Consider the following 17058-nt stretch of genomic DNA (forward strand, 5'->3'; position numbering starts at 1 on the left):
TACTTGGATTTAACAAAAAGTGAAATGAAGAATTGCTCAACTTTAAAATTTTTTTCTATGGTAGTTCTAAAGATTTCCTTTTTTTTTTTTTTTTAAATTTTTAATTTTAGAGAGAGTAGGGGAGAGACTCTTAGTCAAGCAGGCTCCACGCTCATTTGGAGCCCGACATGGGGCTTGATCTCGCAAACATTGGGATCATGACCTTAGCTGAAACGAGAAGTTAGATGTTCAACCCACTGAGCCACCCAGGTGCCCTGCTAAAAGATTTCTCTTAGAATTAAGGGCAATTGTAGAAATCATTAAAGAGGCTGGAGTTATTTTTTCCTAGTTTTCATTTATGTTTTAATAAGAAACAGTGTATGACTACTATTATGAAAAATGAATCCACATACTTTGTTCACATTAACTTGAGTCCTAAAATTATTTCCCATTATTTTTAGTTTTTAAAATGTTTACTACCATTCCTTTTACTGCTTTTTTCCTAAGTCCTGAATATGATTAATTTCTTGTTATCAGGTGAATTTCATTATCAGGCAATTTTTTCCCAAGTGATTAGAATGTCTATTCCCTTTACATTTAAAAAAATGTTTTTTTAATGTTTTATTTATTTTTGAGAGAGAGATAGAGACAGTGTGAACAGGGGAGGGTCAAAGAGAGAGGGAGACATAGAATCTGAAGACAGGCTCCAGGCTCTGAGCTAGCTGTTAGCACAGAGCCTGATGCAGGCTCAAACCGACAAACTGTGAGATCATGACCTGAGCCAAAGTTGGACACTTAGCCAACTGAGCCACCCAGGTGCCCCTGCCCCCCAAATTTTTTGTAATGTTTATTTTTGAGAGAGAAAGAGCATGAGCAGGGGAGGGGTGGCGGGGACACAGAATCCAAACCAGGTTCCAGGCTCTGTGCTTAATGCAGGGCTTCAACTCACGAACATGAGATCATGACCTGAGCCAAAGTTGGACTGAGCCACCCAAGTGCCCCTTCTGTTTACGTTCTAAAGACAACTTTGGGTGGGTATAAAATATCTGTCACAACTTTTCCTGACTTGTAGAGCATTTTGCTTCACTGCCTTGTGAAGTTTACTAAGATCTGAGACCAGCTTGATTTTTCCCCCCCCTCATTGTACAGGACTTGATTTCTCGGCTTACGTGTCCCTGTAATCCTGTGTCTTACACTCATCAGGATATTTCTTAATAGATTTTTCATTATTTCAAGAAAATTTTCTTGTGTCTGGGTATTTAATTTGCTCATTTTTCATCAGGAGTGTTAATTATGCATATGTAGGATTTCATGTTTTATTACCTTTATAGCTTTTAAAAATTATTTTCCATTTTTATTTTCTCCAGCCTATTTTCTGTATTCCTTATATTTATTTTATGTTGTTTTATAATGTCTTTTATTTGTCCAGTTTTTAAAATCTTCATTTAAGCTCTACTAAGCGTATTTAATCTCATCCTTGAACTTGTATACTTTGCATTTAAACATCACTTTGTTAATCGTCTTTTGTTTTTTTCAATTTCTTAACGTTTATTCATTTTTAAGAGACAGAGACACAGTGTGAACAGGAGAGGGTCAGAGAGAGATACAGAATCTGAAGTAGGCTCCAGGCTCTGAGCTGTCAGCACAGAGCCCGACGTGGGGTTCAAACTCACGAACCACTAGATCATGACCTGAGCCAAAGCCAGATACCTAACCAACTGAGCCACCCAGGCACCCGTTAATGGTCTTTTTTAATGTTATTTAATTTTGAGAGAGAGAGAGAGAGAGTGTGAGCACAGGTGAGGTAGAGAGGGAGGCACAGATGTAGCAGCAAGCTCCAGACTTGGAGCTGTCCACATAGAGCCCCATGTGGGGCTTGAACTCAAGAACTTTGTGATCATGTCCAGAACTGGAGTCAGACGCTTAACTGACTGAGCCACCCAGGCGCCCCGTTAATGGTCCTTATTAGCCTGTGGAGAACCTGTTAACTAACTTTCTGTAGGGAGTGACCAACACCTATGCTCATTCTTTTCTGAATAATGCTTACTTAACCTTAGGTTGGTCTATATGATGGAAATAACAGAAAGGGGCTAGGAGAATGAGCTTTTTTTGAAAAATTTTTTAATGTTCATTTTTGAGAGAGAGAGAGAACGAGTGAAAGAGGGGCAGTGTGAGAGGGAGACAGAATCCGAAGCAGGCTCCAGGCTTTGGGCTGTCAGCACAAAGCCTGACGTGGGACTCAAACTCATGAACAGCAAGATCACAACCTGAGCCTAAGTCAGACATTCAACCGACTGAGCCACCCAGGCGCCCTGGGAATGAGCTTTTAAGTTGAGTTCTTATACTGGAAGATTTAACCAAATTAATTGTGGGAAGTAAAATCATTTTAGTGTTTTGCACCTAATGTTAAAAACATACCTTAAAAACCCCACAAAATACTATTTAGGAAATATCAGAATACATTTCGCATAAGGAATAATTTTTTTTCCTGAAATGTTTCAGTATAGAATACATGTGTACAGCGGTAAAATGTAAAATCTTTCCAAATATAGGCTACAAAAAAGGTTTACAAAGTTACAGTTCCAAGGCCTCATCCAGTAGGCTAGCACACAAACAGAAATGGCCCTTTAGCAAAGTTTGTCCTTAAGTTTCATCTCCTCTGCAATGTTTATCAAAGTTCTTAGAACTAATGAACAAATAAGAACAATCTGCTTCTTGTTATAGTCTGGTTGTACTACTACAATTTGGTTCAGATCTCACCATATACCTAAATAAATAAGTATGCTTTAAGTTTATAGTTTGTTTAGGCGGCTTACTTCTATTATTAAAAATTGTCGGGTTTTTTTTTTTTTTTTGGCAGGTTTTTGAATTTCTTAATCTTATACTTTAAAGTGAATATTTCAACAGCATACTTGGTTAGTCATTGGTCATTAAGCCTGAAGACATTTCTTTCCATCCAAGTCACTTTGGTAAAGAACTAACTTTTAGGACTCTATAACAGATATAAATAGAGGTGCTTATATTTAATTCTTAAAGTCAGTCCTTTATATAGTTGTATAATGAATAATAATAGCTCTTATGGACAACTTTTATCAGCTCAAGTATTATCAGGTGAGGAATCGTTGAAGAATGTGGAATCTGAAATATCCCAAAATGCTTTAGAATTGCTGCAGAAGTCCTTCAGGTCAACAGCAAGCAAAAGAATATTAATCCTGTGACCAGATATGGCTTCCCAAGAAACTGGATCCTATGAGGCAATTGGTCTTCAGAATTCTTGGTAGGTCCAGAGCTGCAGGTCCAATCACTTCCCCCCGACGCCTCCTTTTTTCACTTTACCCTTTTTAAAGGAGGAAAGTTAAGTACTAGTAGACTGAACTCTTCTAACAAAGATATCAATACCGTCTTGATTATCAATGCCCATGGACACTTTGCAGTTTTTATTTTGCTTCTGAATCCTCAAACCCTTAGCTTCTTTGATATACTGTCTCCTAAGTCTTCTACCTTTCTGAAAGGTTCATTTCCATTTTCAGTTGGTTGACTGGATTGCTTTCTCTCACCAGTGCTGAGTGTTGCCTTTGCTTCTGTTGTTGGCTTTTCTTACATAAACACACACTTCCTGGGCAACACCCATATAATGCTACATCTTCCACAGTTACCTTAACATTGCAGTTCAGGGTCAGATCACTATGCTCAACTTCAGTTCCTACTTCTAACAATCTGGGCTTTATCTAGATACACCATAGCAGTCTGTAATTATACAAGTAAAACTGAATGCATCATTTTTACTACCAATACAACTTTTACCCACCTGCCCCTCTAAAGCTTGCCCTCTTCCTGCTGTATTTTCTAATTTTGTGAATAAATGGCACTCATTTTCAGCAACTGAAGTCAAAACCGTGAGTGGTATTAGATACTTTCCTCTCCTTTTCACACTTAGAGGCCCACTGCTACTGACTAGACTTGGATATTAATGACAGTGTCTTCAAGGCAAAGACTGAGCACCATAACCTAGAATTCAAGGCTTATGGGGAAGAAAAAACCTTATATAAGAATGTTGTGTAAAAGGTGTTAAGTTCCATTGTCGAACTGTTCAATGCAACTGGAATAAGTGATCCAGAAAAAGTCTTATATTTGATTGTGTTCTGTTCTTACAAAGCTGCTGCTAACTCATCAGTTTTCATACTTATTACTACATAGTGCTGCTGAAAAAAGTTTGGGAGGGGATAGGTTTTACTGACTTGAATTTTTAGTGTAATAGCAGCAGTGCAAATCTCAGGATTCTCAGAACAGTTCCAATCATGGAGCAAACCAAAACTGAACTACAGAAAACTGGATGTGTAAAATTTAATAGCAAAATGGTCAACAGGCAGCCACATCCTCTCCTTGTCATTCATCCTCTCCACCCCTGAAATCCCTTTTAAGGTTGGTTGTACAAAGGGGTCAAAAGCAGCCCTTGGGAAGCGCTATCCTTCAAATGTGGATTATGATTCAAAGAGCGATACAAAACTCAGCACCTCTTTCATTAAAAAAAAAAAAAGTGGAGAAACTTGGTTAAAAAGAGCTAAAATATCTCATAGCTGCCTACGGAGTAGATCTTAATCCTTCCCATAAACAGATGACTTCAGATCCACATGAGGCCATTTGGACTGAAACCAAACTTGAGTCCATTACTCATTCCCTCTCCGGCTCTTCTTATGGCTTTTCTTAGATCTGAAATGGTAACACATACAAATCACAATAAATTTAACACGTATTAAAGGAGCTAGGCAAAAACTTCTGAGGAAGACAGGGGCATGCAGATAGTGATGGGGATAGAAACATCTAGTATTTATTAAATGTGCTTGGTGTTCTCCCCCAGAGCAACACTGAGTGAGGCATTAACTATTCAAAATTTGCTATTGAGAAAATGGCCTCTGAGAGTTAAGGGTGTACCTAACAGTGTATGGCATACAGAGGTTTCCAATGAAAGTTTATCAAATGGAAGTGACTTTCTCCAGTGTCACTCAATTGTTAAGTATTAAAAGTTGGGACTTAATCACAGGTCTCCTGAGACTAAAACTCATGCCCTTACCACTATCCAAAGCTGCAATCCTACGAGGAAAAAAACCAAATGAACGCAAAGCATATATAGATCTAAAAATTCTCAGGGCAATAGGCCAATTTGTCCTGTAATAAAGGAAAATTCCTAAAGATCCCCATCAAAACAAAACTTCATGTCTAACTTAGTTATGACTGGGGCTTTAATTTCTGGATAAAGAAAAAATTCTTAAGTCAAAACAGAGATCAATCCATACCTTTCAGGAGACTTTGAGTGGCTCCTATGTCTGTGACTGCGGTGATGACCTGGGGAAGAAAGGGCCACTGGATGAGTGGTATTCTACCCACCTACTCTTTCACTGTCATTTTCACTTCCCCCTGATCCCTTTAATTGGCTTAATTTTTTGGTTTATGCCAGAGACAGCTCTTGTCGGTAGCACCTCTCTGAAATGTGTGTTTGTGTGTGTGTGTGTGTGTGTGTGTGTGTGTGTGTTGGGGGGGGGTGGTCAGAGGAACTGAACCCACTGTATATGCATTCAAGTCTTTATAACTGATTTCATAAACATCACATTTGACTATTTACCACTACTCAGATGGTCTTCCTATAATTTCAGATGAAAAAAACTGAAGCTCATCATCCTTTCAGCAAAGCTTGTAAAAGAGTCAAGATGTGAACTCTTAACTTTCATATTCTAAGTTCATTTCCTTTTCTTTTAAGCAATAATACAGCCAGGCACTTCTGTACTGCAGGAGGCTAACTGTGCTAATTACATTTCTTTAAGACAACCAATAGCAAAAGGCCCAAAGGCTATACCTGGAGACTTTGAGCGGGATCTGTGCCTTCTATCTCGAGACCTGCTGCGGTGCCGTCTTGGACTTTTGCTCCGATGCCTTTCTCGGCGAGGGGAGGGGCTGTGGAGATGACTGGTCAGATTCTTTTATCCGACAGCATATTCACAACAGCATCCCCCCTTCCCCAAAACCCTATCTTTCGTAATCAATCAACTGAAGGCCTACCTCCTCCTTTTAGGTGATCGACTTCGCCTATATAGGAAGAAAAGAGGAAGAACCTTAGTAGGTGCACTGCAGTTGTAGACTCCAAAAACTGTCCTATATCTGTTATCCATGCCCTTTGTTCTATAGCTTTTTATTAGCATCCTGCCACTCTGAGATTGCTCATGTGATCTGCTTTGCCAATGGGATATTCACACATGTGATACAAACAGATACTGGAAGGAAACTTGCATGACTGAGCCTGTCTGCTTTTGAATTCTGCCACTGCCATGAGAACATGCTTAACTTAGCCTAGAATGAGACATATGGAGAAGAGATGAGTTGCCTCTGTCATCTTACTTAAAAGCCACCCTATACTAGCCAACAGATAGCTGACCACAAAATGGGTGAGTGAACTTACACTCAAACTGCCTACCCTGGCCCAACTTCAAATCACTGACTATAGCCTTCTGAACTACATTAATGGTTACTGTCTACCACAGAGGTTTTGCAGGTGGTTGTTTTATAGCAATTAATATACTAGGCAAACATTCTCCACAATCTGAATATTTTCCTTCCTTGAAGTCCAAACTTCTTTGCTACCATGCTAAAAGTCTCTCTGGAAGACGCCAATGAGTAGGGCCTTACCTTCTGGGAGACCGGCTTCTACTCCTCCTGTAGCGCAGAGTGGGAGAACGACGGGGCTTGTCCAAGTCTCGGTAGCTTCTCCGGCGATGATCAGGTGATGGCACTCTCTCCAACTGGAAAAGAGACAGATAGGTCAATAATGAGCAGAGACTTACAAAAAACCATTTAGGAGCAATATATACATTCCCCTCCTCATCCTGGGCCAATTTCCACCTCCAAGTGACTTTAAAACAATAAATACATAGAGAACTGTAAGGACAAAAAGAACTACCAAATGAAAAAACTGAATTGTTTACAATAACCCCACTATTATTCTAGTGTTGGTACCTCTATTCTGGGACAATGTGAGAATAGTGAGAAGTAATTCTGCTTATCTCCTTAAGCTGGATTTCCAATGAGAAAGAAAAGATGAAGATGTTAAGATCAAGAAGATTAAAGTATAAACTCATGTAGTACTTTAATCTTAAAAAAATCTCCAGGTCTGCCAACTGAAAAGGCTTAAAAACACCAAACCCAGAGTAATGAGCATTTATAGTGCCCAAACTGTGGTTATCTAAGCACCATTATCCCTGTAAATGAAACCATGGGCTCCCTGCAAAAATGGCTAATTTCAGGTTTGGGGCAGAAGCTTCCAAGACATGACTAGAATGTATCAGAAGCAAGGAGCCTGAGACAACCATGATTGTATCAGTCTCCTGAGTCAAGTTGGGGGCCCCCCACTAGCCAACGGGGACAACTTCAGCATGTGCAAGGACCATGATGGTTCTAAACACATCCAATTTGCTTAAATCCATGAGCTCACAATGTTTCCAGGCACAAAAATGCATTGGTCATACTGGGGAGGATACTATGGAGTCAACTAATTATTTTAAAAACTGATAAAGAGAAATAATCAAGTACTTATATCTTCTATATCAACTGTACCTAGGAAAAATTAAGTGTTGATTTGGGAGATTTCTATTTACATCAATGTTACAGGTAACAAATGAAAAAACGAAATCAGAATATCACCATTTCACAACCATTGATGGGTCTAGGCAGAGATCATCTAAGCACCATGATTCCTACTTTGAAAAAAAGAGACAGCTGGACTTTGCTCACCCTTGGGGAAGTACACACCAGTACCTATGAAGTACTGTTGCTCTACTCTAAGGACTTCAAATCCAACTGAGCCTCCAGATCTAAGAATTAGCTTATAGGAAATGTAAGGGATAAATGAACATGGTAAGTGACCCCAAAGGACACAATCAGAAAAATACAGACTGTAAAAATCTGTATAGACTAACATGACCTGGTTTGGATACTAATGGATCTTATTTGAATACTAATTCAAACTATTAAAAAATATAGGACAATTGGGGATATGTGAATCCTGAGTACTTCCCCCCCACCTTGTTTCAAGGTTAATTTAAATTCTAGTTAGTTAACATAGTATAATTTTAATTTCAATACTGAATATCTGATATTAAGGGACTACTGTTGGTTTGGAGGTGATAATGGTATCATGGTTAGGCCTTTTCTGAAATAACGGGTGAAATACAGGATAGCTGTGATGTAGGTCAAGAAAACTGGTGTGGGGGCAATTTGGTATAGATAGAAGAAATAAAATGGCTGAGTTGATATTATGGAGGCTAGGTGATGGATAAATGGAGGCACATTTTCCACTTTAGCACGACTGAAATTTTCCATCAAAAAGGAAAAACAGGAGTGCCTAGGTGGCTCTTTTGGTTAAGTGTCCAACTCTTGATTTCAGCTCAAGTCATGATCTCACCATTTGTGAGATGAAGCCCTGCATTGGGCTCTGCACTAAGTACAGAGCCTGCTTGGGATTCTCTCTCCCTCTTTTTGCTCCTACCCCACCTGTGCTTTCTCTCTCTCACTCAAATAAACCTTAAAAGAAAAAAAAAAAACCCAGAATGTCTAGTTTTGGTTTACTCACCACGGAAGAGCGCCTCAGCCTTGCATGGCTTTCAATTCATGAATGTTTCCTTTTGTACTCACCTTAAAGGGAGCCTACTGGCTCAGAACTACACTTCCATTTGCAGTTAGTATCCATAATCTAGCGCTTGTTTTTTCCCCGCTTGCCTTTTTTTATACATATTTTAATCATAAATGTTTCAGATCCTTCTTTTCTAACTTAACCATAAGCACTTCTATGTTATCACATACAGTACTTTTCATAATGGTTTCAATGACTGTTGAATAGTCTGTTGAGTTGATAATAGTTTACCTGAGTGCTCCCTGAAAGCTGGGTTGCTTTAAATTTTTCAGCATTGTAACTAGTAAAGAACATGACCATGTAATTATTTTTCTTTAAAAAAATTTTTTTTTAATGTTTATTTTAAAGAGAGAGAGAGAGAGGGAGCAGAGAGCAGGGGAGGGGCAAAGAATAGGGGAGACACAGAATCCGAAGCAGGCTCCAGGCTCTAAGCTGTCAGCACAGAACCTGACATGGGGCTTTAACCCACTGACCATGAGATCATGATCTGAGCCGAAGTTGGATGCTTAACTGAGCCACCCAGGCACCTTAGGTATTTTCTTTTTCTTAACTAGGCTAACTCCTTAGGATAGGTTCAACTATGAACAGTATTATTAGTTTTGTCCTAAGTATTTATTTAAAAGCTACCAACTATGAGGCAATTATATAATGCCCCAATACTATACTAAGGACTTTATATATATCCTTTTATTAATATCCATAACAATACTAAGAGAAAGGTATTATTAGCCTTGCTTTACAAAGGAAAAGACAGATTAATTTGCACAAGATTATGGAGAGCTGAGATACGAATCAAAGTCTATTTAAATTCAACGCCCCTACTCTTAAATGACTATTGTATTTTTAAAGTTCAACATTTGAGTCTGAAAACAAAACAAGGAAGGACCATTTCCCATTCCCCATAATTATCCCTCCTCCAACCATTAAGCTCCTGAGTGCCTGACCTTCTCATCTTCCTCTTCTTCCTCTTCACTGGACTCCACATCATCCATGTCCTCTTCTAGAGCACTAACCCGAGGCTCCAGTTGCTCAGCTTCCTCTAGCACATAGCGTTTCTATAGAAAGCATAATTAGAGTTAGAGGGCCTTGTTCTCATCTATGTCCTGAAGCCCCAACACTGGGCTTCTGGGATTGACAGGAAAACTAGGGAGCAACAGCTGAGGCAATTTCAGATGCCTTTCCCTTTAGGCAACCTAGTGTATGTTTTCCCTTTGTATTTTACAACAGTAGTTTTAAAATCATACTCTGCAAAACCCATTCCTGAAAGGTGCTTCATGGATAATCATTAGGAAAGGGAACAAGGTTATAAAGGATACTTAAGGGGTTAAGATCTCAGTCTACCACTCCTGAGTCTCCTGTTTTATATCCTACAATTTCCTTCATATAATATTTTAAACAAGTCTTACTGTGTTAACTGACTTTTAAAGCCCTACTCTTCAAATACTTTATCTGTTTTCCTCTCACTCCCAATCCCCTTTTTCATAGATATGAAGATTACTTACTAAGAGGACCCCTGAGATCCTAGAGCTCCAGTGTTTTATGCTATGTGTACTTGTCTGTCTGCTGGTCTTGGGGACAGAAAGGTGACTTTGATAAGAGACCTTATCTTTTACCTGTAGCCGAGGTAGAATGATATCACAGACTCTCTCACTGTGCAGCAGTTCATCAATAAACTCATCTACATGCATCAGTTCAAACTCTGAAAGAAAAATCATAAGCTCAAGCAACTTGGAGATAAATTTATATATAGCCAACAAGTAAAAGAAGTTTAAGACTCTATATGTAAAATATAGAGTACTTGGTATACAAAGTGTGAATCCTCTGCAGCCTCCCCTTCCCTGCATATTCATTACTAAAGCTTTTCAGTGGGGCAATTACAGAGAAGGGATTACTGACAAACCCGGGCTCAAACTATAGCCATTCATAACTTTGTCATCGCCACTTACCGTCATTCATTCAGTTCACCTTTACTGAGGCCATCTATGTAAAAGGCCTCTTCTTAGAGCTGGGAATAAAGGGATGAATAAAGCTGTCCCAATTAGCAGGAGACCCAACACAAAAGCAAGCACAAAGAGTCCTGAATTGTATAGGGGTGATGTTCTTGAACAGATCGTATAACTGAAGTACAAATTCTTATGTGAACACACTATGTTTTTAAATATAGAACATATAATGACCCAGCAATAGCACTGCTAGGAATTTACCCAAGGGATACAGAAATGCTGATGCATAGGAGCACATGTACCTCAATGTTCATAGCAGCACTCTCCACAATAGCTAAAACATGGAAGGAGCCTAAGTGTCCATCAACAGATGAATGGATCAAGAAGATGTGTTTTATCTATACCATGGAATACTACATGGCAGTGAGAAAGAATGAAATCTGGCCATGTGTAGCAACATGGATGGACCTTGAGGGTGTTATGCTGAGCGAAATAAGTCAGGCAGAGAAGGACAAAGATCATATGTTTGCACGTATAGGAGGATTAGGAGGAACTTGACGGAGGAANTATAGGAGGATTAGGAGGAACTTGACGGAGGAACAAGGGGGAGAAGAAGGGCGGAAATGGTGGGGGAAAGGGAGAGAGGCAAACCATGAGAGACTCTTGAATGATGACAAAAACTGAGGACTGATGGATGTGGGGGGGAGGAGGGATGGGCATGGAGGAGGGCACTTGTGGGGAAGAGCACTGAATGTTTTGTGGAAACTAATTTGACAATAAACTATTTGTAAAAAAAAAATATATATATATCTAGAACATATATCTTATATGGTAAATGAAACAGTAGCCTTTTCAGGATTCTTATCATAAACATTACCTTAGTTCAGTGGTTCTCAACCAGGGGCGACTTTGCCACCCACAACTAATGGGGATGCTACTGGCATCTTAGTGGGCAGAGGCCAGGGATTATGGCTAAACATCCTACAATGGGCTGGACAGCTCCCCACATCAAAGAATCATCTGGATCAAATTGTCAATAAGTTGAGAAGCCCCATCTTAGTTTAATATAGTATAATAATAAATAATACTATGATGGCCATGACTATATCCACCTTGTTCACCATATTATTTTCAGTATTAGCACAGAATCTGGCAGGATACTGGTACTTAATATGTATTCATTCAATAAACAAATTAACAAGTTAATAAAACTTAAAGTAAAATACCAAATTCTTAACTTTCCAACTGCTTAATGTTACATCTAGAAGGGAAAGGCGAATGTTCCTAATCTTTTGTTATGACCCTAAGTGAGAAGAAAAATATTTTGATCGTATTACCCTGAATCCCACTCTACCATAAAAAATAACTTTTTGTAAAATGTATGGAGCTGCCCCCACTGGATATACTTACTGGTTTTCAGAGGATTCCTATAGAAGTATAAATATACTTAATCTGTACTGCAGTGTGAAATAAAGTACTAGAAGAGACACAACTAAAAATAACTGTAATGATGTAACATATGGAAAACTAACTGGGAGGTTTGGCGAAGGCTTTTACAAAGATCATTCTAAAGGTAGATCTTATGGGATGGAGCACATGTGGAAGCAACGCATGATGCAAGGCTGAGACTGACATAAGATGCAGTTGGTAGGCAGCCAGGGACAGACTGGGTAAGGCTAACAGGAAGTCTAATGGAATACTCCATGCAGGAGGTAGAGAAGCTGAATGAAGATGGTAGTGTAATGGATGAAGAGGGACATTCACAACGTATGTTACAATGTGAAGGTAGAGATACTGGTGAAATAAAAACTGGTTCAGAGAGGAAGGTCGAAACACTTGGCAACGTACTCACCCCCATTTCGGTTCTGGCTCTTGATTTTCCGATAGTCGTTGTACAGAGGCTCTAGGTACTTGTAGCAATCAATTGCAGTGCCTGTCAGCCTCATGTAAAGTGCTCCCAACATGCGGACATACCTGACAGACAGAGTACAGTGAAACTACAGTCCATCCTAAAAAACTGAGTTTCACACCTGCCTTTTTTCATATCAGTAGTGGATGAAAAATTTCTTTCTCTTCTTTGGCATACAAGAAAACCGCAATTTTAGAGGTAACATGGATTAACAGAAAGATACTTAAAATATGGAGACCTGGGGTCAAGTTCCCATTCTACCACTTACTTGCTGTGGGAACTTGGGACATGTTGCTCAACTTTCAGAGTCTATGTAACATGAAGATAGAATTTATTTACCTCACAGGATTACCGTATGAATCAAATCAGATACTAAATTTAACAACAGAACATATAAGATACATTTACTAACAATACAAGAAATAATATACATAGATGTGAATATGTAAATTGTTGCTAGGCAGCACAGCATGCTGGTTCTGAGAAAGTCAAAATCATCTGGGTTACCATTCTGACTTAACAAAGTTAACTTACTAACTTTGTTATTTTAGGCAAGTTTCTTACTTTTTCAACCCTTGTAAAATGGAGACGATAATGCCTAATTTGCTGGCCTGGTATATTTAATGAGAAATGTGTATAAAGTGCTAAGCATAGCATACAGCATACAGAAAGTACCTAGTAGAAGTTAGCTATTTTCCTTTTCTTTTTTCCTGTATTCAGCTGCCTACTCAAATCTCCAGTTGGAGTAACTAGTAGGCATTTCAAACTCAGCAGTTTCTTTATATGACAAACAGAATAAAGTACAAAAGAATGTGGACATTGAAGCCAGCTTTGCCACTTACTAGCTATTTGATCTTGAGGAAATTACTTAATTTCTCTGTGCCTAGGTTTCCTCCCCTGTATAACAGGGGTAGTAACTTTATAAGGTTGTTGTGAAGGTTAAATGATTATATGTAACTCCCTTAGAATAGAGGGTGGCACATAATAAGCTATTATGTCTGTCTCTTATACTTTGTGAGCTCCTTGAGAATGAATAATAAAATAGTATGAGCAGCTTACATTTTTGGGATGTTTACGATGCAAAAGGCACTGCACTGTCTTTTTAAAATAAATTTTTATATTTTATTTCAGAGAGAGAGAGAGAAAATGCACAAGTGGGGAGAAGGGAAGAGGAAGGGAGAGAATCTTAAGCAGGTTCCACACTTAGTGCAGACCCTGACACTGGGCTTTATCCCATAACCACGAGATCATGCCCTGAGCTGAAGTCAGGGCTCAGGCACCACCCAGGCTCCCCAGCTCTGTTTTTAACTCTCATAACAATCCTGAGTCGGTATCCTCATCTCCATTTTACAGACAAATAAAGTAAAGCACAGAAAATGTAGTAACTTCTCCAAGGTCACACACAGTAAGCAACAGAGTCTGGTCATGAACCTACATCTACATGAAGGTTTTCCTATTTGTCTACCACACAATGCAGTTTTCTTCATCCTTTGAACATCCAGTGTTACCAACATACAGGCACTCACTTCTGCTTAATATATGTTCAGTGAACTTGTGAAATGCTTTTTGGGTGGCAGGGGCGAGGGGTTGGGGGTTATTATTTAAGAATGTAAAGAAGATTAATACCATCAGAATAAACAAAATACAAACTCAAGAGCTCAGGAGCAAAATCCTAGAGTGGAACTCTGTAGAAATAAGATACATTGCTTTCGCTCTTCTTAACCAAAGCCAAATTCTGGACCACTGAAATTGAAGCTTTTATATTAACTAGTCAACATTTCACTCACTTGAAATCTTCATTTTTGATAAACTCTACAATGATATCCTTCTCAGGTTGAATCTGAAGCATCTTCAAGGTCAAACACAGAAAGGGAGTTGGCTTTATGTTGCCACCATAGACACCACCCACAAACCTCAACTCCATGGCTTTATCGACTACAAGTTCAGCTAAAAACAAAAACAAAAAGAAAATAAAGTGGCATCTCAGACACATTAGGCTCAGATTTTCTCGGTGTGAAGTGGAGAGAAGTTGGTTCAAGGTTTGGTACTCCTGCATACTAATCAATAATTTCATATTAGGTGAATAAGCATGTATTAATAACAATATTAACAACAGCAGCCATTATACACTGAAGGGTCATTATATGCAAGATACTCTGCTAAGCATTTCATATAATCTCACTTAATCTTCACAAGCTCCAAAGTTCCTGAACTGAAGCTGTTTTCAGCTAAAGAAAATGAGGGCTAAGAAAGGTTAAAGTGACTTGCTCAAGGTCCACAGCCAGAGAGTAGCAGGGCCTGGACTTACATGTAAGCATTCTAAGAGTCCATGCTTGTCACCATTATGTTTGGCGAAAAAATGCCAGATTAGGAGTTAAATAACAACAAACCACTCTTTAATTACATGAGCCTGAGTAACTGTCATCTACAGAATGGGGATAATAATCTTTCACAAGTGTTTTCAAAATCAAAGGCTGTGTGAACTAGGGCAAGTCATTTTCTTTTTTAACCTCTCAGTTCCAATCTGAATAATAAAGGTACAAAGTTTAAGGGCTACAGTGAGAATCAAATGGACGAAACAAATGTTAACGCCTACCTGACACAAAGCAAATAATATGAGAGACACCATTAATGTCTCATAAATCAAATTCCAAGTTCCTTTAGGATAAACTCTGTATTAATTCATTCAACATTAAAGCTGACAACTTATGGCCAGATGCTACATACTAGAGATACAGGTAGAGGGATAAAGTAGAAGGACAAAATTACTATTTTTACAGAATTTACAGTCTGGCAAGGCAGAAAGCATTGAAAAGTAATTGAAATTGTGATGAATAGTTGAAAGAAGATGCAGGATACATAAAATTATATGATGGAAACATAATCTTGGTGTTGGGGGAAAACAGATCATGAGTTTACTTTTGGACATACTGAGTTGGCATGTTTTGGAATCAAGAGATTTAGATCTCAGAGGAAGAGATAAATTTGAAGGCATCTACATATAAGATGAACTACAGTGTGGAGATCATCCATGGAGAGAATTATGTAATGAGAAAAGGCCCCAAAATTGACATGACTCCAAAATTTAACAGCGACTCAGAGAAACAATGACTTGTCCATGGACACACAGAAGTGGTGGCAACAGCAATGGCATACGTGGACTTAACAGTAATGGCAGAGGCAACAACTAGCATCACCATTACAACTGCTGAATACTTCTTAAAATATATTACCTGTAACCATACTTTTTTTTTTTTTTTAAGTTTATTGAGAGAGAGAGAGAATGAGAGAAAGAAAGCACACACACCGCGGGAGCACTTGGGTGAGGGAGGGACAAAGAGGGAGAGAAAGTCCCAAGCAGGCTCTCAGCTGACAGCAGAAGAACCTAAGGCAGGGGATCCATCCCATCAACCCTGGGATCATGACCTGAATGGAAACCAAGGGTGGTAAGCTTAACCACTGAACCACCCAGGCACCCCTATACCAAATAATTTTTTTGTACATTATTTTTTAAAGTTTATTTATTTTGAGAAAGGGCGAGTGGGGAAGGGTCATAGGCAGAGGGAGGGAGAGAGAATCTCAAGCAAGCTCTGCACTGTCAGCTCAGAGCGCGATGTGTGGCTCGAACCCAGGAACCGTGAGGTCATGATCTGAGCCGAGTGGAAAGCTTAACCAACCGAGCCACCCAGGTACCCCAATACTTTCTGTACACTGTTGCATTCAGCCCTTAGAAAAACCCTTTGAATTATTAAACTCATTTTATAATAGAAGAAGCCATGGTTCACTGGGCAACAGGGCTACTAAAATGAGCCAGAATTCAAAGACTTAAAGACTACCAGTTCTCTGAAGAACTGATATTTATATTAGGATCCGAGCGTGGAAATACTGCAAATGGTCCAGATTTAGGAACAGTAAGACCATGAATTGGGTATCAGGTATTTAACGTTCCTTTAAGAACCTTAGGGTCCCCAAGCTCAACAAATGTTTGAGAACTCAGCAGATTATTATTAAATATGGAAAGGCCCATAGAATCCAAGTCAGACAGCCCTCGGAATAAAGCGCTAGCAGACTCACAAGTGTCCCCAGAGATAAACACAAAACTGTGTACATAACAGGCGCTCAGATTTTTCTGAACGAGTGACAGATTCCCCTATGTTTCACCTCCTTGGCCAGTCGTACAGGCGCCAAGTCAGGAGACCTGGGCCACACGGCGGCGGAAAAGGGTTCGCGCCCTCTCGCTCACCTGTCAGGCCAAAGCACTCCTCTTTCCAGTACTTAGACTCGTAGATTCGTGTCCGAATGATCTTCTCCACCAGATACTGAGGATTGGTGCCGTGGATGCTGTGCGCATCCTTCACCGTACGGTTCGCCATTTTAGAACTCCTTCGGCTCTACTTCCGTCGGTTCCTTAAATGCGTCACATCCAGGTTAAAAAATCCACAAAGTGACACAGAGGGGTTGAGGAAGTCTCTAAACAGCTGAGGCCACCATCTTGATACCGGAAATGCTGCAAGAGAAGGAACTTCTTTCTGCTTAACAGCGTCGCCGAC

General features: G+C 39.3%; 1 protein-coding gene across 1 annotated transcript; it reads right to left on the bottom strand.

The window, feature by feature from the left end:
* Positions 1-4299: 4299 nt before the first annotated feature.
* On the bottom strand, positions 4300-17027 carry PRPF38A (pre-mRNA processing factor 38A). The gene is made up of 10 exons (XM_039238524.1): positions 16752-17027; positions 14296-14455; positions 12452-12573; positions 10270-10355; positions 9601-9711; positions 6658-6770; positions 6034-6060; positions 5831-5928; positions 5274-5322; positions 4300-4689 (listed from the first exon to the last, which is right to left on the bottom strand). The coding sequence occupies exons 1-10, from the start codon at positions 16879-16881 to the stop codon at positions 4647-4649; spliced, it is 939 nt and encodes a 312-aa protein (XP_039094455.1). The 5' UTR covers positions 16882-17027; the 3' UTR covers positions 4300-4646.
* Positions 17028-17058: the final 31 nt, after the last annotated feature.

The sequence above is a fragment of the Hyaena hyaena genome, unplaced genomic scaffold (assembly GCF_003009895.1).
Source record: "Hyaena hyaena isolate Hyena2069 unplaced genomic scaffold, ASM300989v1 scaffold_5, whole genome shotgun sequence".
NCBI classification, from domain to species: Eukaryota; Metazoa; Chordata; class Mammalia; order Carnivora; family Hyaenidae; genus Hyaena; species Hyaena hyaena.

Excerpts from the sequence above, each read along its gene's own strand:
- PRPF38A (XM_039238524.1), bottom strand. The coding sequence starts at position 16,881 with ATGGCGAACCGTACGGTGAAGGATGCGCACAGCATCCACGGCACCAAT. Across the intron at positions 6,061-6,657 it reads AGAAGCCGGTCTCCCAGAAG|GCGAAGTCGATCACCTAAAA; the intron begins GTAAGGCCCTAC and ends CTTCCTATATAG. Across the intron at positions 5,323-5,830 it reads ATCCCGCTCAAAGTCTCCAG|GTCATCACCGCAGTCACAGA; the intron begins GTATAGCCTTTG and ends TTTCTTCCCCAG.